The following is a 24,003-nucleotide window of genomic DNA, read 5'->3' as shown; positions in this document are numbered from 1 at the left end:
TCTGTTAGTGGTAGGGCACAGCTACATAGACGATATCACTCATCATCTGCAAGGTGCCCATCATATATTTACCTGCACAGGGGGTGCTTTCAATGGTCCTTTTATAATATGGATGATTCCATTGAAGGCTGGGATATCCCACTGAATTATCGCCTTATCATTTACAACTTTAGAACACTGAAGCACAAACAAGAGTAGAAACCATTTTAGAGATGTAATGAATATGCACAGGCATCATATTTTACTGTGGTACATTTTATATGGTATAATGCTGAGAATGTTTTTGTTCTTTTACAAAATACACTTTACCATGAAATGGGTGTGGTTTACTAGGTCGGCATTCATCATGTCAACATGCAGTATTTAGACCAGTGGTTCTCAAACTCGGTCCTCAGGACCCCGCACTTTTCAGGTCACCCAGCAGGTGCACAGGTGTAGTGTATTACTCACTGACACATTTTAAAACATCCACAGGTGGAGCTAATTATTTCACTTGTGATTCTGGGCCTGATTCAGCAAGGAAAGCAGTTGCTAATGCGCATGTAATCAGTCGATTGTTGCGTACTGCGCATGCATTGCACTGCAGTGCGAGAACTAGCAATTGCGATGGGAAATGCGATTGCAGAGGCTACGCAGTCTCAGAGCAGAGAGATTGACAGGAAGTACCATTTGTGGGTGGTGATGGGCGTGTGGTCGGGCGAATGCAGGCGTGTCTGTGTTTCAACGCTGTTGCAGGCTCATGTACAAATTATCCACTGCGTGGCCATAAGCAGCCGAAGCACTGATAGCCTGTGTGGCTGGTAGCAATTTCTGAGTAAGAAATTACTTGATGTTACCGATTATTTCGCTATGTTCCGCTAGTATACGGATGTGAGTAAGGGGAAGTGGGTGTCCTTATGTCAGGATGCGATCGCAGTGTGAATGCAAACATTTAAATAGCACCGCTGATATTAGCAACTTCGGTGCGTGCGTATAAGGAGAATTGCGATCCGTAGTGAATCAAGCCCTCTATGAGGAGACCTGGAAAACATACACTGTTTGGGGTCCTGAGGACCGAGGGCCTAATTCAGACCCGCTCGTGAGCGCAGGATGCTCGCGAGCGGGTCGATGGTGCCCTAATGCGCATGCGCACGACGGAGGGAGCTACGTCGTGCGCATGCGCGAGACCCACATAGCGACATCCAAGCTGTCGCTATGGGTCTCGCACCAAAGGGGGTGTGCTGTCGATGGTGATTGACAGCACGCCCCCTTTGGTGGGCGTGCCGGGGGCGTTGCTGCCCAGACGGAGTCGTTCCCATGGGAACGCCTTCCGTCTGGAGCCGGCCCCACTGACATCACTAGTGATGTCAGTGGGAGTGATTTTGGCTCGGATAGAGCCAAAAGCACTCCTGGGCTTGCGGCAGCGAGACCCTACCGCAGGGTCTCGTCGCAAGCCCGATGGTTGCGATGGTCTTGACCATCGCGACCATCATCATGGACGCTCGCATAAGCTGTGGGTGGTTACCCACAGCTATGCAAGCGTCCAAGAGGCCGCTCCATTTTTAGGTAGGAGGGCCCTGATTCAGAGCGAGCGCTCTGGTCAGAGCGTCCGGCTCTGAATCAGGCCCCGAGTTTTAGAACCTGTGATTTAGACATTCATCATGTGGACACTGCTGAACCTTCCCATCCTGCAGCCTAACCCTAATGTGAACATGTCGACATTCCGAGGACATAGACATGTTGCATGTCGACATTTCAACAATGTCGACATTATGATTGCCGATATTGTAAATGTTGACCTTATGGCTGCATCCCCATGAAATAAATTGAAAACTGGCAATCTCGTAACTGGCAGATTTTTAGCAAATGAGGAGGACACTCTTGGTTAATGTATTATACGTACAATGATAAAGCCAGTTTATCATCCACTACCAGATAATACAATACTGGTGCCTTCTACTTACCAGAGGTTGGGTACAATTAGAGGATTCTGAAATGGAAAGATTATATCCTATTTTAGAAAGCAGCATACTCCCATGTGTAAGATTTGTGTATGGAACGAGTATGTCCAGTTTGGATATGTGATGCTCCAAGTCCCGCCATGTTAATGTCTGAAAAAGAAAAAAATAAGCTACTAGTATAAATGGAAGAGGTATCAGTATAGCAGAAGGTACAGTGGATTAGATGAATTGTGTACCAACATTTAAAAGGGACATCTGTGGAAACAATAAAGTGGTTGTACACCTACAGGATTGTATGATAACTGCACCCAATCATTCCACCAAATGCATTATGGAAAGAGTCCTACTCAATATATGTATCAGTCAGTAATACCCATTCGCTAATGTCTGTGTGGCTGCCCACTAGCTCTTGGCGGCGCAACCAACTTTTTAGATATGTATTTGCAAAAATGGCAGACCACAGTACACAGCAAAGACTCTGGCACTGTGCCATCTTCCAGAATACATAGCTGGAAAGTTGGCTGCGCCACCGAGAGCTAAAATAGGGCAGTGGGGCGGCCGCACGGACACAACCACTCCTGGTCCTGCCAGTGCAGATATGGAGACTGTGGATCCCACTGCACGGTGAGGAGGCTTGCTGCATGGTGCCTCCTCATCTATTAAAGCGCCTTTTGGGATCAGTGTTATTATTATACACAATATGTTAAATAGGATGTAGTTATCCAGGTTCTCGGGATGCCGTGCTGGCATCCCGGCACCAGTCAGAATCCTGGCACCGACATCCTAACCCCCGGATCCTGACAGTAAGTATTGTGGTTAGGGGGAGGATCAGGGGTTAGGCACTAGGGGGGGAGGGTTAGGTTTAGGCTGCTTTAGGTTTAGGCTATGGGGAAGGGTTACATTTAGGCTGCGGAGAGGGAGGGTTAGGGCAGAGGAAGGGTAATGTACTTCCCTCCATCTGTCGGGATTGTGACCCAGTCCTAATGCCGGTGTCAAAGTCAGATATAAATTAAATATATTAAATAAAAATATAATGACTTATATCCCAAATCTTATGCATTAAACTGGCATAGTCTCACAGAATCATGTTTGCTGGCCCAGGTTGGAACAAACAACAATGGTGTCATAAAATGTGTTTTTGAATGAACTAGTTTATGATCACCTCAGGTCTTAAGTATACGTAATGCCTACACACACCTGTGTATACGAGTGGCCAGTCCATTGTCTTATGAGATAAGCAGGAAAACTTGCTTACTAACCATGGTCAAACAAGAGAAATGCATCAACTATATATATATATATAATACAGCAGGGGTAGGCACTCCAATAACAAGGAATATACTCGCCGTGGTGCACACTGCAGTACTGCCTGCTCTACTATATATATATATATATATACACAGTATATATATTAGGGGTGTGCACAGGCCACTTTTCGTGTTTTGGTTTTGGATCTGGATCTTTCTTCGTGTTTTGGATCTGGATTGGTTTTGCCAAAACCACCCTTCCGTGTTTTGGCTTCTGGGTTTTGTGTTTTGGATCTGTATTTTTTTTAAAAAAAACATAAAAACAGCTAAAATCACAGAATTTGTGGGTTTTTCTGCTCCTATGCTATTATTAACCTCAATAACCTTAATTTCCACATTTCCAGTCTATTCTGAACACCTCACACCTCACAATAGTGTTTTTATGTCCAAAAGGTTGCACCGAGGTAGCTGGATGACTATGCTAAGAGATACGAGTGGGCGGCACAAACACGTGGTCCATCTAGGAGTGGCACTGCAGTGGCAGACAGGATGGCAGTTTGAAAAACTAGGCCCCAAACTATACATAATGCAAAGAAAAAAAAGAGGTGCAAGATGGAATTGTCCTTGGGCCCTCCCACCCACCCTTATGTTGTATAAACAGGACATGCACACTTTAACAAACCAAACATTTCAGCGCCAGGGTCTGCCACACGACTGTGGCTGAAATGATTGGTTCGTTTGGGCCCCCACAAAACAAGCTGGCAATTAATCTGTCCCTGCACAAACTGGCTCTACGGAGGCAAGATGTCGTCCTCATCCTCCTCATCCACCGATTGCTCACCCTCTTCAGTGTTGTGTACATCCTCATCCTCACAGAGTATTAATTCGTCCCCGCTGGAATCCACAACCACAGGTCCCTCTGTACGTTCTGGAGGCTGGTCTCCCTGGAAGAGTTGATAATTCATTTTATGAACATCATCTTCTCCACATTTTGTGGAAGCAACCTCCTACGCCTTTCGCTGACAAGGTTCCCGGCTGCACTAAACACTCTTTCGGAGTACACACTGGAGGGGGGGCAACTCAGGTAAAATAGAGCCAGTTTGTACAGGGACCTCCAAATTGCTTCATTTTCCTGCCAGTACAGGTACGGACTGTCTGACATGCCTACTTGGATGCTGTCACCGATGTAATCCTTTAACAGACAGACGCACGCTTGTCGCTGCTGCTTTGAAGATGCAAGTGCGGCTACATCGCACACAAGTCACAAACACATTAAAAAATAGTTTTTTATTTTGTGGAGCACTTTGAGAGTTACACCACCCTTTAACAGACAGACGCACGCTTGTCGCTGCTGCTTTGAGGATGCAAGTGCGGCTACAGCCCACACAATTCACAAAGACAGAAAAAAAAAGAACAATATTTTTACTGTTTGTGTAGCACACTTTGAGGGTGTCACCACCCTTTAACAGACAGACGCACGCTTGTCGCTGCTGCTTTAAGGATGCAGGTGCGGCTACAGCCCACACATTTCACAAAGACAGAAAAAAAAAGAACAATATTTTTATTGTTTGTGTAGCACACTTTGAGGGTGTCACCACCCTTTAACAGACAGACGCACGCTTCTCGCTGCTGCTTTGAGGACAGTATCATATGCAGTGACAGTAGACTTGTCAGAAATTGTTGGCACGTCCTTCAGTCCGGACCAGATGTCCAAACCAGCCCTTGACTTATGACACAGGCGCACGCTTGGCGCTGCTACTATGTTGATGCACGTGCGGCTACATCGCACACAAGTCACAAACACATTAAAAAAATAGTTTTTTATTTTTTGGAGCACTTTGAGGGTTACACCACCCTTTAACAGACAGACGCACGCTTGTCGCTGCTGCTTTGAGGATGCAAGTGCGGCTACAGCCCACACAATTCACAAAGACAGAAAAAAGAAGAATATTTTTATTGTTTGTGTAGCACACTTTGAGGGTGTCACCACCCTTTAACAGACAGACGCACGCTTGTCGCTGCTGCTTTAAGGATGCAGGTGTGGCTACAGCCCACACATTTCACAAAGACAGAAAAAAGAAGAAGAATATTTTTATTGTTTGTGGAGCGCACTTTGAGGGTTACACCATCCTTTAACAGACAGACACACGCTTGTCGCTGCTGCTTTGAGGATGCAGGTGGAATCTAGACGGGATTTGGAACCGGGGACACACTACCTCCATCAATTGTCTAAATCCCACTGCACTAATGGTGGATACCGGACGCACGTCTAACACCAACATAGCAGTCAAGGCCTCAGTTATACGTTTTGCTTCAGGATGACTGCTGTCGTACTTCATCCTCATCGCTAGGGACTGTTGGAGGGTCAATTGTTTAGTAAAAGTAGTGATGTTCCTACTTCCTCTCTGGGATGATGAACAACTCCCAGCAGCAGCAACAGCACTAGGAGGAAGTGGTTCTTGATCTTTCCCTATTTTATTTTTATCGGAGAAAGTTTGGTCCTCCATTTATGTTATATTGATATATACGTGCGGCTAAAGCGCACACAAACACAGAAAATATTTTTTTATTTTTGCTGGAGAGTAGTGCACTTTGTGGGTTACACCACCCTTTAAGAAATGAGCCAGCCGGCTCTTTACTTATGGGACACAGGTGCACGCTTGGCGCTGCTCCTTTGTTGATGCACGTGCAGCCACAGTGCACACAAGTCACAAACACAGAAAATATTATTTTTTTTGGTTTGGACTGGAGTGTACTTTGGGGGTTACAGCACCCTTTAACGGTCAAGCCAGCCGGCCCTTTACTTATGACACAGGCGCACGCTTGGCACTACTTTGTTGATGCACGTGCGGCTACTGCGCACACAATTCACAAACACAGAAAATATATATTTTTTTGGTTTGGAGTGTACTTTGGGGGTTACAGCACCCTTTATAGATCAAGCCAGCCGGCCCTTTACTTATGACACAGGCGCACGCTTGGCACTACTTTGTTGATGCACGTGCGGCTACTGCGCACACAATTCACAAACACAGAAAATATATATTTTTTTGGTTTGGACTGGAGTGTACTTTGGGGGTTACAGCACCCTTTAACGGTCAGCCAGCCGGCCCTTTACTTATGACACAGGCGCACGCTTGGCACTACTTTGTTGATGCACGTGCGGCTACTGCGCACACAATTCACAAACACAGAAAATAATTTTTTTTTTGGTTTGGACTGGAGTGTACTTTGGGGGTTACAGCACCCTTTAACGGTCAAGCCAGCCGGCCCTTTACTTATGACACAGGCGCACGCTTGGCACTACTTTGTTGATGCACGTGCGGCTACTGCGCACACAATTCACAAACACACAAAAAATATTATTTTTTTAGCACTTGGGGGGAGCACCCCTGATGGACAGAGCACCACCTGGACAACACTACAGCACCCCTTTAGGACTGGGACACTGCACAGGACTTTGGAGTGGACACAGCCCCTATGGAGAACTGACTGCACAACACAGTCCAGCCAGCCCCTATGGACTTTGAAGTAGTGGACACAGCCCCTATTAACAACAGCAGCACAGCACAACACAGCCAGCCCCTATGGACTTTGAAGTAGTGGACAGCAGCAGCACAGCGCAGCACAGCACAGCACAACACTACTCTGCACTACACAGCCCAGCCAGCCCTAACTCCCACCCTCCCTCTTCACTGTCCACAGCCGAGTGAGAAAATGGCGCCGACGCGGGTACCTTATATAGGTTCCAAAACCCGCGAGACTCGGAAGGCGGGATGATGACATTTTGCCTCGATTTCAGATCCGAGTCAGGCGGGAAAAGTCGAGCCTGACTCGGATCGGCCTCGGATCGGGGGGGCTTGGGGGGGTTCGGATTTCAGAAATCCGAACCCGCTCACCCCTAATATATATATATATATATATATATATATATATATATATATATTTTATGTGCAGTGATTTTAAAATAGCAATTAGAGATATGATGATTCTAGCGATGTCTCTCAATCCTCAGATTCCTAGAGATATATTTGATTTTTGCAAGTAATATACCAGCTAGCTGCAGTACCAAGGCTCCCCCTTGAGGCCATGCTGATTGGTTTAATTGGCCACACATTAAATCTTCTAACTTAGATATATCCAAATGCATTTTGAGGCATTTCTTGTAAAACTAACCTCTCCTTTATCTTACTCTTTAGAAATTTCAGTATATATGTATATAGGAAGAATTAGACATTTATATTACATGTCCAATGTATGATATAAATCCCAGTGTTTGTGGGTCACGCAATACATTATATTTCAGGGATAAAATTACCTATTAATATCGTGTTTGGGGTCAAAATGTGCAGAATTATGGTAGCAATAATCCAGTGTTTGCAAATAGATTATCGCACATTGTGGCAAAAAAGATATTAGCAATGCCGGATTTAGGTTTAAATATAGTTTATAACAATAGGTTGATTCGAATTAGTTATTGGAGGGAATCCAGTGGTAAATTCCGGTCACAACACCCTGAGCCTAAGCATCACCCACTGCTTGAATCAGCCAATGACCCCCAGTGAACTGGAGACGTCCCGCCCTTGAACCAATGGAAGGAGACACAACTTTAAATTATACACACCCATAATTTTACAGTATAAATTAGGCTCCTCGGATCCAGAGTGGTAGTTGCTATATTTCTACCAGTCATCTGGTGACAACTGTACTCTGGATTCCAGGGGGGCGCATGCCAACATAAGTTATACTGGTATTGTAACTCTGACTCTTTCCTGAACTGTATTGTACCACTGAATAGCTTGTAATATTAATGTTATATATTCTTTCAATACAATATTTACTTTTGTGCTCTGGATCATAGAAACTGGTGTGTGTGTTTTTACTTGCTTTCACATAAAGGTTATTATACTGCAATATATATATGTTGCACTGTAATTTATAATATAGTTTTGATATAGAGATAGCAACTGTATTATGCATACAGTTAGTGTTACAATATAGGAAGGTATTTCGTATGCATCATACATTGCGTGCACTGTGCGTCCACGTGGCGTCAACAGACGTAGTGTGATTTAATGTAGGATTTCACACTGGCGTCTGGATTCTGACCGCTGGGATCCCATACCCAACCCTGTTAAAGTACTGAACTTTTATTTATTTGAGTAAAATGTTTCTGATATGAATTTCAAGACCCCATTACCATCATAAAACCATAGAAAGTGTTCTGTTATTTCTCTACATATTAGCTTCAGGCAATGGTGAATGTAGTCTGGCATGTTCACCATTTAGAGGCTCATTTGAGCAACAGTCACATCTACAATAGTTGAATTAAGAAAGACCCCATGGGCCTGAGGCAACATCCTGGTTTGGATACCCTTCCCACTGACAAATATCAAATGAGTTAGGGCAAGCTGGGCCCCTCAGACTGCACATGGTTAGTACTGCAAGTTACAGAACAATTTAAATTCCTCATCTGTGTTTACTTTAAATCTCAGAATATTATCTTGGCAAAAACAGGATTTTGGTACTTACCGATAAATCCCTTTCTCCGATTCCACAGGGGACACTGGAGTTCAAGACAGTGGGGTATAGACGGTGGTAGAGCAGAGCCTGGCACTTTAAATAATTCAGAAGTGTGACTGGCTCCTCCCCCTCTATGCCCCATCAGCCCCAGTTTAAGAACTGAGCCCGAGAGGAGACGGAGGACAATAGGAAAATGAGGAGAAGGAGATGAACACAGAACGGAACAATACCGACTGAAGGAGAACCGAGGAACCCACTGCAGGGAACACATGCAGTCACACAACCATATAAGGAACTAAAAAAAACACGGCAGGTATGCAGCGCTGGGCGGGCGTCCAGTGTCCCCTGTGGAATCGGAGAAAGGGATTTATCGGTAAGTACCAAAATCCTGTTTTCTCCTTCATCCACTAGGGGACACTGGAGTTCAAGACAGTGGGGACGTCCCAAAGCCAACCTCCCGGGTGGGAATTGCGGAGAACTTACAGACCCTTTGGCAAAACCGAAAACCAGGATCGCCAAGAACCGTAGGCCCAATGGAAAGGCAAGAGCTGAGGATCAAGTGTCGCAGAGCAGAGGAGACAATCAAAACTCCCTGCTAAACAAGCACAGAAATTCCACAACTTACAGTGTAATTCGAATGGAACAACAGCTAGCGAAAGAACACCCGCAGATGAAAACATCAAAAGCAGCATAAACCCAGCTGAAAACAGACCAAGTCCGAACCATAGTCGAACATAGGAAGCTGTATAAGTCGCCGACAGCAGACCTCCAGCAGTGCTGGACAGAATACATATAGATATACGTATAAGAATACCAATTTACAGATACAGAGCTGATCCTGTCCACAGACTCCTAACAAGAGTATACAGGGAGGAAAAAGTGAAGACCGAACAGTCGCCCTGGACCATTCTTGAGGCCCAACTACTACAAGGTTGTCAACCAGCGGAAGGAAGTCTCCAACAAATAGAGATCCCACGGGGTATGAGGCAGAGGCGGTTTTGAAAGGAATTGTGGTCTCAATTCTTTCAGAGAGTCAGGCAGCAGTACCACCACTCTGAAACAGAGAGATCAAACAGCAACGGAAACCCTGCAGTAATAAATCCCCATACCTGACCACTGGCAGAGTGTCTGGCAGCTTATCAGTTGCCTGCCTATAGGGAGGTCACTACCGCTTGGGGTGGGTCTCAAACTCGTGTATGGGGCGCCTCAGGCGGGGGCTAAACGGCACACGCCCTGTGCCGGCCTGAAAAGAAAACCACAGCAACGACCCCAAACAACAGACAACGTCCCTCATGATGGAAGTGCGTAGTCAGTACAAACTGCTGGCCCGAACATAGTATGAAAAACAACCCGGATACCCAGGCAGTTAAAAAACACGGATGCAACAGCCACCCAGGGAGAGCTACCAATATATATAGAAGCATCCCATACAGCAAGGCTAGAGAACTAGGACAACCATAAAGGTACCCATCAGGTACCTGTCAGTGTGATGAAAATATTCAAAGATACTGAACAGGAATCAGGCTCCCAATGCAGAACAGAATGACCGCACACTTTAATGTAAAGAAGTGCCTTAGCCCATAGAAGTGCTACAGTCCTTTATAACTCCAACAAATTCTAGTAGAATAAAGTGACAATTAAGTATGGAATGCTTCACGAAAATGCGTGTCATCCTTGCGCAGGGGCTATGCAAATCTTCTCTGTATCGTTCTAATTTTTAGAATATGTGCTGCTGAAGCGAGCACTCTCAATGTTGGAACTATGCACCCACACGCCAGGAAAGCTCTAAAGTGTAGTAGAGCCAACTGATCATGAGAGCGGATGGCTGCTAGGACTGCAGCTAGGGTGCAGACGGGAGACTTGTAATGCCAGGTTGCATGAAATAGTAGCCTCTTCCGAGGAATTAGTGAGGTACCGCTTACCTGTGAGTAACCAGAAGCCCTCTAGACGCTATGTAGAATGTCACTGACCTTTTCCCTCTCACAGCAATCCGTCACGTCAGGTATAGAGAGTAGTTCAGTGGGCTAAAAGCAATGCTCTACAGCACGGACTTCAGTCTGGCGATGTTGTCTTAGGAAATACTGTAGAAAACTAGCAAAATGTTAGTGGAGACAAGAAGCTTGTACAACAGGACTCTAAACCTGAGCTTGTTACATTAGGGATGTGTATACATATAGAGATTATACATATACCCTAAATACGGTCTGCTAGTGTATCAGTACATTCATACTTATAATGGTGAAGTGCATATTAGTTAAAAGGCGGATTTAAATAAGACCTTGTACCGGTAAAGATACACACAGAAATATTACATATTTGATGATGGATCCCCACCAGTGACCCTTGAAAGTTATAGTGATCACAACGTGAAGGATTCAAAATTGAACCGCAGGTCCAAGGATTTACTTGATACTCACCCATCTAATCAAGCCAGGCCTGACCCCGCCTATTCGGCGGGTGGCCCTAGGCCTTCAGGCACAGGAGCAGTAACTGCAGTCTGTTGTCATTTAAACAATTAGGTCCTGAGGATGGTGTAGAACCTGGATTCCCCATGTACTGATATGAAGTGTATCTAGGGGCCACTTTATAGCCTTATTTAATTGAGATATTGACAAAACAATAATCTTGAGTACTAGAACCTATACTGAGAAAGGCACCTGTACATAGACATAGAGTGCCTTAATTATCCCAAGTAAAGAAGGATATATCTGTAGCGATAACCCCAGTTAGGGTTAAATTATTAGTAAATATTCATACAAAGAATGTGAATATATCAGTATATATACACACGTACACCCAGAGAACATAGTTGCATGAGAAGGCAATCTCTTTGAAAGGAAGAGTTAGCACCAATATAGGAAACTTACTTGTCAGACCCCTGCACGAGGAGATTAGCATGCTATATTATATATATATATATATATATATATATATATATATATATCTTGCATTCTTAGAGTCCTATAGTTTGCTCCACAATATACATGTGTGGACATACAAGAAGGCCCCAGGACATGCATAGGGTCCATACTAGAAGCAATGCCTGAGGGAATTGTGACTATCACAATGTAAGCTGCAGAACATGACTCTAGGCTATAGAGCCACCATATTATATATACGGTATATGGATATAGTTATTGTACCAAACTACCGCATCAGGAGAGTCCAGTCTCCAATCGCAGGATCCTTCTTTTAAAATATGCTAGGTATCAGACAAAACTGATAACAGATCCTCCACTGCCTTTACGGTAAGGATAAGAAGTGATACTATACGCGATACTATACGCGTACCTACATCAAGATCAATAGGTGACAATAATATTTAACATGAGCAACAGGTAGAGCCATGGAATGAACTGAGCCAAGACCTTGGTTGAGCCCAGGACAAACTTCACTCCAGACATATTTATATGTTCTAAAGTAGGGCTTATGTATATAAAAAAAAACAAAAAACAAATATATACATACATGTGGCTTACCTCCACGCAGGGAGACTGCTCATGTGCCGCGTGTGGCCGTCATTCTGCTACGGCGTAGGGGCCTGGATATTTTAACAGCGTGATGTCCCAGACTGGTTTTGATCCTGGGACCCTTCTGTCACTGGTGTACTCGCCTTATTGGGTGAGCCAGTTGAGCTCCAGTTGAACCCGCTTTTTCAAAGTGGGAATCAAAGAGACGACCTCAGTGCAGTATACTGATGTATACAGGCCTATTTGACACAGACATAGATCAATCGGCAGATCATGCGGAGGGCAAGTGACACGGACACAGCCTCTGTATTAGGCTGCGGCATGTTCCTCCCTGAGTTAGTGTCAGGGGCCCAGACACTCACTCTATAATAGTGCCGGCGGGTCCCATGATATGTAGAGGTGCTGCTCTTTAATAGGAGTACTGATTAAAACTTAATCAAACAGACTCCTGCAGCCATTTTGAGATAGACAATCGTAAAATGGTTTTAACTATCCTCTACACAGTAACATCACAATGACGTAGGGCAGCAGTTAGGATAGTTATGGGGCCGACTGTTTTGCAGTGCTCTCTCTTCTAACAATTCATTGTGGAATCTGACCACCATTCAAGTTCTATATGGACCTTGCCGCTGCGTATTCAGTAAGCAGGAAGACTGCTACACTGCGTGCGTAGGTTTGTAATTCACTCAGTATGCATCAGCATAATCTATTCTAGCAGTATACTATTATAGAGACCAAACTAGGTTCTATCTAGATTCTGCCGCTGCCCATATATGCTACTGCTATGCACAGGGGATTATACATATATACATTTTTTTTTTTTAACAGATTCTACACAGCACAGCGTATTCCACTGCGCCATCAATTCAGTAGACAATACTGGCAATAACAGACATTTTATATACATATATACACATATATATACACATATACATATATATATATATGTGCATTCGTGTGTGCATGCATGCACACACACATAAACACACACACACACACAAATGCACACACATGCAGGAAGGCCCCGCACATACATACATGTATAAACACACACTTCCCCATGTAGGCATGTCTCCTACTAGCTGCAGCAGCGGAATTATATTTAAGGTTACAGTGGGTGCAGCCTCTACAGGGGCCCAGACCTCTCTCTGCACTGCCAAGCGTAAACCTGCGCTGTACTGCGCGCCAACTAAGCGAGAGGCTTAGAAGCAATTGCGGCACCTGCTCCCCGGGAGTAGTAATGGCCGCCGGACCTAAGCCACGCCTCCGCACAACCAGGAATAGCACTAACTTCGTTACCGTTCCCGCTAATGGCGGGCATTTGGCGCTACACCTCCCATCTTCATTTTGGGAGGACTACTGCGCGCCTCACGTCCTGTCAGCGCTTTATGATCAGCGGTGCAGCGTCTCCTTCTTTATAAGAGGAGGGAGAGCCTGACTCTGTTTAAGCGCGCCTATAACAGCCGCGCGGGAGATTAACTTGGCGCCGGTGTTCTTTGTAAGCACCGGCGCTGTGATAATTGACAGCCGCTGAGCGGCTGCTAGATTACAGACAGCCACGCTGAAGCGGTGTCTAAGTGCCCCCCGTTAATGCCGTCGCCGGAGCTTCTACGGTACAAGCCCCGGTGCGGCTACAATTATTCCTCCACAGAGGCACCTATAGTGACTCACTGCCAGACGGTCCTCCCCTCATTAAATAGGAGGGGGAATTAGTGGCTAGTAGAGACCCGGCCGCTGACTGCAGAGTGCAGCGGCGGGTCACATAAGCAGCTCCGACACTGCCAGTTTACTGACAGGGGGAAAGAGGCTGTAATAGCCGCTTGTTCCTGAGCCCAGCGTTTTTGGCCCACCACTCCAGCTAGTCAGGAGTGGAGGGATACACTTACGGACTGCTGCGGCCGGGATGCTGGGCTGAGGGGGCGGCGAGGAACCCGAACACATGCCGGTGTCAGCAGTGGCGGGCCTCGCAGAGTCCGATGACTCAATTTGTTATTGCCCCCTCCTCAGGGTCACCGGACACAGGCTGCAGTAGCCGTGTGGTGCCCTCCCGGCGGCTCCCACGTAGCAGGCAGACTGCCACAGTAAGCAGCCTGCCTGTCCTCAATGCTTGTTAAATAAACATTAAAATTAAAAACTATGAAAAAGGCTGGAGACAGCCTGATGTGCGACCGGCTCTCTCGGGCACATTCTAAAAACTGGGGCTGATGGGGCATAGAGGGGGAGGAGCCAGTCACACTTCTGAATTATTTAAAGTGCCAGGCTCTGCTCTACCACCGTCTATACCCCACTGTCTTGAACTCCAGTGTCCCCTAGTGGATGAAGGAGAAATGTAATTTATCACTTTACAAATGCTTTATTTCTTAGTATACAGGGACAGACAACACTTCTCACAGTATGAACATGGCATGCACTATACACGAGGTGAGAGGGAGAGACAAGTAACAACATGTGACTTCAGTGTGCAAGAAATATACCTATAAACTCCCCTGGTAATCCCAAGCGTAACACTCTAGTATATCACACTTCTTTGGCATGACTAGAAAGTTTAGGATTCTTTACATTAAATTTTGCCTTTTAAAGGTTTGATTGTGTTCATTTATATCCTGTGCTTCATGATGGATGTATCCTAGATGTTACTCACTATATTGTCCTCAAAGCTGCCGTCTTCTGGTACAAATAAGGTTTTAAATGATGTTCTATTTGACAGGATATCCAGAAACGTAGAGCCCTCTGCACTGGAATTGCCATAATCAAGAATCATCTGGAAAAAAGAAGCAATTGAGGTGGTAATTAAGGTGATCAGATAGCCAGATGCATCAAATGTTGCAGCGCATATTTATTTATGTATGTATTTAGTTTCTCATGATACATCCAGCTACGCAGTGGAGGCATATAAACCATGCTTACATCAGGTGCACTTATATATACACAACCAGGTTATTAGCACAATAACAGTTTTTTAACATCTATTTTGATAGTGACATGCATTCACAATTTTTTCTTTAAGTCCCTATATAACATCAAGTGTAATGTTCCCTCTCATGTATGAATGACATTAACATATTATAAATTACAATATGCCCACACAGTCACATGACATAGTCTGGAGCAATAAAGAAATAACCTAAGGGCTTCACAGGTGAACCCGAAATCAGCAAATCAGTAGCCGATCCCGCTGATGACCATCATCATCATCATCATCAGCAAGTATGTGCGCCAACCCTTGGGCATCTGCAAGTGATATGGCTAAGTAATTATAGGTGTGTCTGCATCTCTGTGCAGGTCTGGAATACGCATTTACACAAACACACCCGTCCTGTACTTATACTGTAACACCCCTTCCCTCCTCCGATCCTCCTTTCAAAACATAAGGAGACACAAGTGCCAAATCTGCATTGGGACCTACACACAGTACAAACTTGTAATTTTACACTAAGCACATGGGGCTACGTCCACCCAACTCAGCATAAGCCCCATGTCTTCACCTGGTTGTATTCTGGATACAGAGCTAAATCTCAACGGGGCTCCAAACAGCGTACAATATCATGTGTGACCATTTACTATGCTAGTTGAGAAATGTAATAAAATTATTAAAAGTTGCAAGACGGCATGCACATGTAACAAAGTACTCTGATGGCAAAATTCACTTCTACAAGGTGCAATTATTGCCTGGACACAGTAAAACGCATCAGTAAATCACTGGTTCCTATTGGATTGACATTTGCATAATGATAATATTGATCATACATTCAGTTTATTTAAACAACAAAGATACATGTTCTGGTTCATTCAAGTATGAGGCAAAGAACTCACAGAGTAGAATTTGGAGAGTGTAGGAGTCGCCTCTATAACTTCCAGCAGGTTTCCATTGCAGTAACTCCCATCTCCCACGTACCCATCAGTACACTGGCATTGTATGTCTAGAAAATAAGAATTATATAATCATATTGAACCCTATTTAAAATTCCACAATTTGTTAATTCTTATTAATACTGGGTTGCCGTTTTTAACCCAAAGGCCAAGACCCATGCCAAGCCATTTAGTATGTACCACCATGATACTCTTGGTGTAAATTAACTATTTATTACTGAGAGGGGATCAAAGAATTGGTAACATCAGCTGCCACTCTACAGTATGTGCTGTGCCATTAGTCGCCCTGAACTTAAGGGCAGATAGTCTTCTGGGAAACCATATGAGGTAAGCACTTCATTAATGCCCTCTCACTCCAGAGTGACCTGCAGGCAAGTGCCTGGACCTTCATCATGTACACAGCTCGCTACACTGAGGACCTCTTCCGGTCCTTCCCTGGTAAGGATACATGGTAGACTAATGGTCTAGGATCCTGCACCACAGCAGCAGCACAGAATAAGAACCCCTTCAGGACCTCAGAGATATAGGTGTGATTTATCACAGGTTAATTTACTAGAAGCATTTACTAACCTTGGAAACGGTAACAGTATACGTCCCAAGTCTCACTACTGTTTGATCGTGATTTGTAGTCCACAATTCCAATATGATTTGACCCACAGCTTGCTTTGGGATACACTATGGGATAACCTGCTGTCCAGTTATAGAGCCATCCGACCGAGCAACTGTGATACCCCAACTATTTAAATTCAGACAAAGATGGGGAAAAATGTGACTGATGAAGACACTATAAATTACTAGTCAGACACATATTTGTGAAACATCACTAGTCAGGCATACGTTTGTGAAACATCACTAGTCAGACACACGTTTGTGAAACATCACTAGTCAGACACACGTTTGTGAAACATCACTAGTCAGACACACGTTTGTGAAACATCACTAGTCAGACACACATTTGTGAAACATCACTAGTCAGACACACATTTGTGAAACATCACTAGACAGACACACGTTTGTGAAACATCACTAGTCAGACACACGTTTGTGAAACATAACTAGACAGACACACATTTGTGAAACATCACTGGTCAGGCACAGGTTTGTGAAACATCACTAGTCAGACACACGTTTGTGAAACATCACTAGTCAGACACAAATTTGTGAAACATCACTAGACAGACACACGTTTGTGAAATATCACTAGACAGACACACGTTTGTGAAACATCACTAGTCAGACACACGTTTGTGAAACATTACTAGACAGACACACATAAAACATCACTAGACAGACACACGTTTGTGAAACATCACTATTCAGACACACGTTTGTGAAACATCACTAGTCAGACACACGTTTGTGAAACATCACTAGTCAGACACACGTTTGTGAAACATCACTAGTCAGACACACGTTTGTGAAACATCACTAGTCAGACACACGTTTGTGAAACATTACTAGTCAGACACACGTTTGTGAAACATCACTGGTCAGGCACAGGTTTGTGAAACATCACTGGTCAGACACACGTTTGTGTTTACATCACTAGTCAGACACACGTTTGTGAAACATCACTAGTCAGACACACGTTTGTGAAACATCACTAGTCAGACACACGTTTGTGTTTACATCACTAGTCAGACAAACGTTTGTGAAACATCACTAGTCAGACACACGTTTGTGAAACATCACTAGTCAGACACACGTTTGTGTTTACATCACTAGTCAGACAAACGTTTGTGAAACATCACTAGTCAGGCACACGGTTGTGAAACATCACTAGTCAGACACACATTTGTGAAACATCACTAGTCAGACACACATTTGTGAAACATCACTAGTCAGACATGTTTGTGAAATAAACCTAGAAATAGGTTATTATCACATAGTAGAACATTGACAGACACTTTATGAATCATGAACAGGAGCAGAATGACTGCTAGGCATTAACAGTGTTTGTACAAAGCATGCTTATACATGGACATACACTGGTTTTACATAACTAGGAAAAGCATAGAATGAAGTCTATGAATGTGAATTATTATTTTTCTCTGCTGTTAAAATAATTTTTTATAAGAAAAATTAAACCCATATTACACCAAGTTTTAACATTAATGCCAATTTTTAGAATTACAGGTTACAAATAAACAAAAGAAACCAGTAGTTAAGACCAAAAATCTGTTTAGAAGAAGAATTACACCACAACTGATGATGGGGGCTTATATAATAGGTTGTAAGCTGGAGCCGCTGCGGAAATTCATGTTAGTGTTCCCATATTTTTAAAGCGCAACCATTTTAAAGGCAAAACCAAGCTGGTTTTGCTTTTAAAATGATTGCCGCTTTAAAAATACCGGAACACTCGCAAGCTAATGTTATTGAATGACACATGCAGAGTTTAATGTTAACTGTTGTTTTTTTTCCCATGTTTCGCCGTGTCTCACTGCCCCATTAGATATCGGGTATAAACACTAACAGTAGTGTCGTAAATAAACCCCTGCATTCAGCAGTCAGAGAACAGAATACAGTAGGGATTTCTCCTCCCTCCCACACATACCACATAATCATATTAAGGATGCGTATACCTGCTGGGCTGCAGAGATCTGTTGGAACGTGGCGATGCTGCCTCCTTCCACCATGCAGGCGTTTTCTGCCTCCGCATATGTCAGCTTATATCTACCCTTTGGTGATTGCAAGTGAAAAACACCTGCAGTTTTTTCTATGAAACAAATAATTTCAGGTATTGTTAGTAATAAAACCTGTAGACAGATGAAAGACTTATTTAACAACATGATATAAATAATCCATAGGAATCGAATGGGACTGAATTACCGGCAGTCCGCCGGTCCACTAACTGCCTCCCTTAACCTTATATAAGCTATTCCTTTACCTGACCATTGTCTTCACGAGGGTAACTAGAAACCAATTAGCAGTGGTGCTTTTTTTTTTTAAGGGGGGGGGGTCCTACTTCCCAGAAACCTAAACTTGAATCACAACAATTCCATAGTTTAGATGGAAGAAATAGCATTTAGAACCCCCCGGGTTAGCGCCTGCATTGAAATACTACAACATTTTAAGATCCATTTTGGGGGGTGGTCTTTCTATGTATTTTTTTTTTTATCTCTACTTAACTCATTATGAAACAGTTCATATGGATCAGTAAAACGCAGTTCAGACATGGACAAATATGAAGCATGTTCAATAGCCATTGTGTACATAATGAAATGTTAGTAATTTAATGGACTAACCACAATGAACTACATTTATAGAGGAGCTTACGTAAAACATTTGTTTTTATGTAAGCAGCTATATGACAAACAAGATGAAAAGTGGAAGTGAGTCTGGGGGAGGGGGGGTTACTAAATAGGGGAGAGCCACATCCATTTCAGAACCTGGCAGTGGGGGTATATAGTAAGGGTGCCAAGGACTCAGTATGATAGTGATTGAACTCATTATTTTGGAGAAGAGTAACATACTACACTTTGGAAACAAACCAGACTTGAGGCCAAATGGAATAGGGTGAGAGTTTAGAAAATGTGAGAGTTTAGCAGTAACACTCTCAAGGCCCCCATACATCAGAGATTGATTGCAGCAATCGTGCAATTTGCAATCGATTGTGTATAAAAATCTTTCCCTTTTTCAATCGATTGCAGATTGCAGAATTGCCACAATCGATTAAAAAAGGGAAAGATTTTTATACACAATCGATTGAATATTGCACGATTGCTGCAATCAATCTCTGATGTATGGGGGTCTTCACACTAATACATTGATCGAGTTGTATTTTCAATACAGGAAACACCTGGATGAGAGTTTAAATCATGAGAGTTTTTTGAGTCTGAAAAACATGCAAGTTTGCCTGTTCTGTGACCGTATTACACTGAGTTTAAAAATAAGAGAGTTTTCTCTCACATTTTCTAAACTCTCACCCTATTATATTTGGCCAATGGTCTTTTGTTGTAAGGAAGTGATGATAATTTTCTACCACTTGTGAGTTATGTGATACTTCGCCAGGCAAGGTTTATTCATATATTAGAGCCTGTGGTAAAATGTGTTAGTCTGTGACAGGGGAACACATAAAAGCAGATTGGTGATTGGCAAGTGGGACATACCTGCTATGTTAATGAGTGGAATTATTGAAGTTGAAAAAGAGGCAATTTTAGGGCAGCACCATGAAATGTGGATAAAATTGTCCACCTGGTCACATCACTCCATCAGTAGCTGGAAGTGCTGAGTGTTGTATGTGTTTTCTTTTATAGCCACTCTTAATTAATATTTAGCATCTCAGCAGGGGCTTTTCTATAATGGTGCAGGGGACACGGGCCCCTGGGTCCAGGGGGCCCCACGTCGCACACCCTGCACCCATAATATTACTTACCTCTCCCGAGTCCCTCGTTGGCACGGGGGTCCGCGCTGTAAAACGACTGGAAAATGGCCGCAGCTGCCATTTTCCAGCCGTTTGTGCATGCGCAGTACAGGGAAAATGGCCGCCGCGGCCATTTTCCCGGTGACCTGTGCATACACTATAGACTTTTTGCACACTCTAGTGCCCAGAGTCTATAACTCCGGCGCTGGCCGTGCACAGCTCAGTGCGCTGCCGGCCGTCGGGTGGAGATGAGGGGGCCCGTGTCGGAGACTGCACACGGGCCCCCTCCTCACTAGAAATGCCCCTGCATCTCTAGTAGAATTTTAGCCCACAGTTCCAGATCAAGGGAGTTTCGCATATCTGTTGCTATAAGTAAATGTGCTTTCCATTTGAATGACTTACCTTGGGTGCTACTTTCAGTGATGATTAGGCAATGTAGCAGATCTGAATATACTGGGAGAACTGAGGGAAATTAGTGTTTTTTGTACCTCTGTGAATGAAAGTGGTGCAAAGTATCCTACAATTAGAAATTAGTGGGTTCGGTTCCCTGAGAACCGAACCCACCCGAACTTAGGGGATCCGAGTCAGATCCGTGGCGGCTTGGGTTTTCCCGCCTGACTCGGATCTGAAAACAAGGCAAAACATCATCATCCCGCTGTCGGATTCTCGCGGGTTTTGGATTCTATAAAGGTCCCACGATCGCCGCCATTTTTCATTCCGGCTGTGGAGAGTGAAGAGGAAGGGAGCTGGGAGCTGTGTTGTGCTGCTGTGCATAGAGGCTGGCTACAGTTGTGTTGCTTAATGTTCATAGGGGCTGGCTGTTGTCCATATAGGAGCTGGGCTGGCTATTGTTGAGACTGAGGTTGTCCTGCCCATCCATAGGGGCTGTCTGTCTGTTGTCCATATATAGGGGCTGGCTGTTGTCCTGTCCATAGGGGCTGGTTGGCTGTAGTTCATAGGGACTGGCTGGCTGTTGTCCATAGGGGCTGGCTGGCTGTTGTCCATAGGGGCTGGCTGTTCTGCTGTGATGTCCAGGGGGTGCTCTGTCCATAACGGGTGCTCTTCACCCCCAGTGTGAAAAAAAACAAACAAACTATTTTTTCTGTGCATGTTAGCCACACTTGTCAGCAACGTAGGTGCGCAGGGGTGCTGTGCTGCTGTCTGTCAAGGGGCTACTGCCTCTTTCAGGGGTGCTCTTCACCCCCAGTGGGAAAAAAAGCAAAACAATTTTTTCTGTTTGTGGTCGTATGCGTTAGCCCCAACTTAGCTGAGCTATAAATGCTTGGTGACACTGCTGTAAGACCACAGTGAGTATAGAGGACAGTCACATGACCGGAGAGCAGGATCCACATACCAGTCTTGTAGCTGCCGCAGCAGTCATGATGTTGATGTAAGGCCGTCAACGTCATCTATGAAGGTCAATGTACCAAGGCTTAAGTCAGGCCAAACAGTCAGGCTAAAAAAATCAACTTTTAACCTGTTAAAGCAAAAAAAATCTAAAGCTAAGTCAGCTTTAGAGAAACAAAAAATTGGCAAGATGCCATTCACTACATGAAGTGGCAAGGAAAGGATAAGGCCTTGGCCTTCATTTATGACTGGTGGTTCTAGTTGTGATGATTTAAGCCCTTCTGCTTGTAGAAAAGGTACAAACATTTTTTAAATTGTCTCCGAAAAGTCACAGATCTCCGAAGAGAGTCCAAGTGTGTCCGTGGTATGAGCCTGACCTTTCTAATACTGTACTTTGCCCTCTGCAAATGTGGGGATGAGCAGCACAAGTCAACATGCTGACGTAGAAATCGAGGATGCTTTTGTGGAATTGCACGAGGAGGATGAGGAGGATGTTTATGTAGTGGGTGATAACAACAAGGACGATGAGGATGTTGATGCCAGGGATGTTTATGCAAAAACTGTAAATCACAATCAGGTAACAGTTGTTGCCCATGATGGGAAAGATCCCATTGTTGCCATGCCTGGGCAAATGACAAAAAAATCCACTTCTCATGTGTGGAATTATTTCCACCCAAATCCGGACAACCTTTGCCAAGCCATTTGTAACCATTGCCAAGTAAAATTGAGTAGAGGTAAGGACATTAACCATCTTGTAACCTCCTCCCTGTTACGTCACTTGCAGCGCATTCATCAAATTGGAAAGGGTACTTCGAATTCTAAAACTTTGGGACAAAAAAACGAACAACAATCAGTCCAGTATCTCCCAGCTGCTCCCTTCTATCTGGATCCAAGCGCCTGCAATCTCCGCCACCAACACCTGCATCATCATCAACATCCTTATTTGTGATTGGAAGTAGTCCTGCATCCAATTTCATAAGCATGACTGACTCCTCTCCTATCGGTGATTCCTCCGTAGGATCCTTGAGTGGTACGCCGGTTGCTGCTGCTGGGGGTGGATCTTCATCCCAGAAAGGGACCAAGAAGACTACTTCTAGTAGTAATTTAAAAAAACAATTGACTATTCAACAGTCCTTTGATAGAGAAAGTAAGTATAACAGCTGTCACCCAGCTTCACAGCGGTTCACTGACGCCATGACGGCTGTGCTAGTATTAGATGGTGAAATAATAAAAAATAAGGATGATAGTGTGGAGGAAGTGCAAAAGGAGGATGAGGGGGAAATTTGTGTCCTACCTGTGGCAGCAGTTAATGCTCATGATAAAAAGAAAGCCAGAAAAGCCATGTCTTGGGTGTGGAATTATATGAATTTAAATTCTGACAACAGTTGTGAAGGCATCTGTTCCATTTGTAAAGCCAAAGTTAGAAGAGGAAGGGACGTTAACCATCTAGGCACCTCCTCCCTGTTACATAATTTGCAGCGAGTTCATGCAATTTGTTTAACAAAATTATAATAATTTATAAATTAATAACAAGCAGTCCAGTATCAGCTACCAGCAGTTTGGACCAGCACATGCAATCCCCACCACTAATTGAAGGTAGTCTTCCAAAAAATGTTTTGTTGGGGCCCAAGTAAACCAAGGAGTTCAGCCACGAAAGTGTTAGTCCTAGTCGCTAAAGTGCTTGGTTTGTTAAACTGTGCATGTCCTTTTTAATATCTCACATAAGAGTGGGTGGAAGGGACAATTCCATCTTGCATCTCTTTTCTTTACATTTTGCACAATTTGGAGCATTGCCGACATTGCTCGCTGCAGCCTTTGGCCTATATTGGTGAAAAAAAGTGAAATCAATATTGTGAGCTGTAAGGTGGTTAAAAATGCATGGAAATGCCTGGAAATTATTGTTATTAAGGTTAATAATACCGTAGGAACAAAAATAGGCCCAAATTATGTGGTTTTAGCTGTTTATATAATTTTTTTGGAAAAAATACAGATCCAAAACCAAAACCTAAGAACAAACCACCAAGGAAAAAGATCCAAAACTAGATCCAGATCCAAAACCAGGGGAGATCCAGATCCAAAACACGGGGGTTGGTGCACATCTCTACCTACAATGTGGTGGGATCTGGTGATTCCAACTACCTTCCACTCATTAGCCATGCCCACATTCCGTCCTCTCTGTAAAAGAGGGTCCAAAGGATCTCAAGTGATGAAGGATGATCGAACAGGTAAAGACTCCTATTGAA

General features: G+C 44.0%; 1 protein-coding gene and 1 non-coding gene across 2 annotated transcripts in view; both read right to left on the bottom strand.

Moving 5' to 3' along the window:
• Window positions 1-24,003, bottom strand: part of STAB1 (stabilin 1) — a 490,754-nt gene that overhangs the window by 5,987 nt on the left and 460,764 nt on the right. Inside the window, exons 60-65 of the mRNA XM_088482458.1 lie at window positions 18,633-18,766; window positions 16,621-16,786; window positions 15,994-16,100; window positions 14,822-14,941; window positions 1,944-2,090; window positions 73-177 (exon numbers count right to left, since the gene is read on the bottom strand). Coding sequence (XP_088338584.1) covers window positions 73-177; window positions 1,944-2,090; window positions 14,822-14,941; window positions 15,994-16,100; window positions 16,621-16,786; window positions 18,633-18,766 — 779 coding nt within the window. The remainder of the gene's footprint in view (window positions 1-72; window positions 178-1,943; window positions 2,091-14,821; window positions 14,942-15,993; window positions 16,101-16,620; window positions 16,787-18,632; window positions 18,767-24,003) is intronic.
• LOC148511915 (U6 spliceosomal RNA) lies at window positions 10,348-10,455 on the bottom strand. The gene has a single exon (XR_015880217.1). It is a non-coding gene; the product is annotated as a U6 spliceosomal RNA (small nuclear RNA).

The sequence above is a fragment of the Taudactylus pleione genome, unplaced genomic scaffold, assembly GCF_031769625.1.
Source record: "Taudactylus pleione unplaced genomic scaffold, aTauple2 ptg000289l, whole genome shotgun sequence".
Taxonomy (NCBI): domain Eukaryota; kingdom Metazoa; phylum Chordata; class Amphibia; order Anura; family Myobatrachidae; genus Taudactylus; species Taudactylus pleione.
Note: the sequence above shows the minus strand (reverse complement) of the source record. Positions and strands in the feature narration are given on the sequence as shown.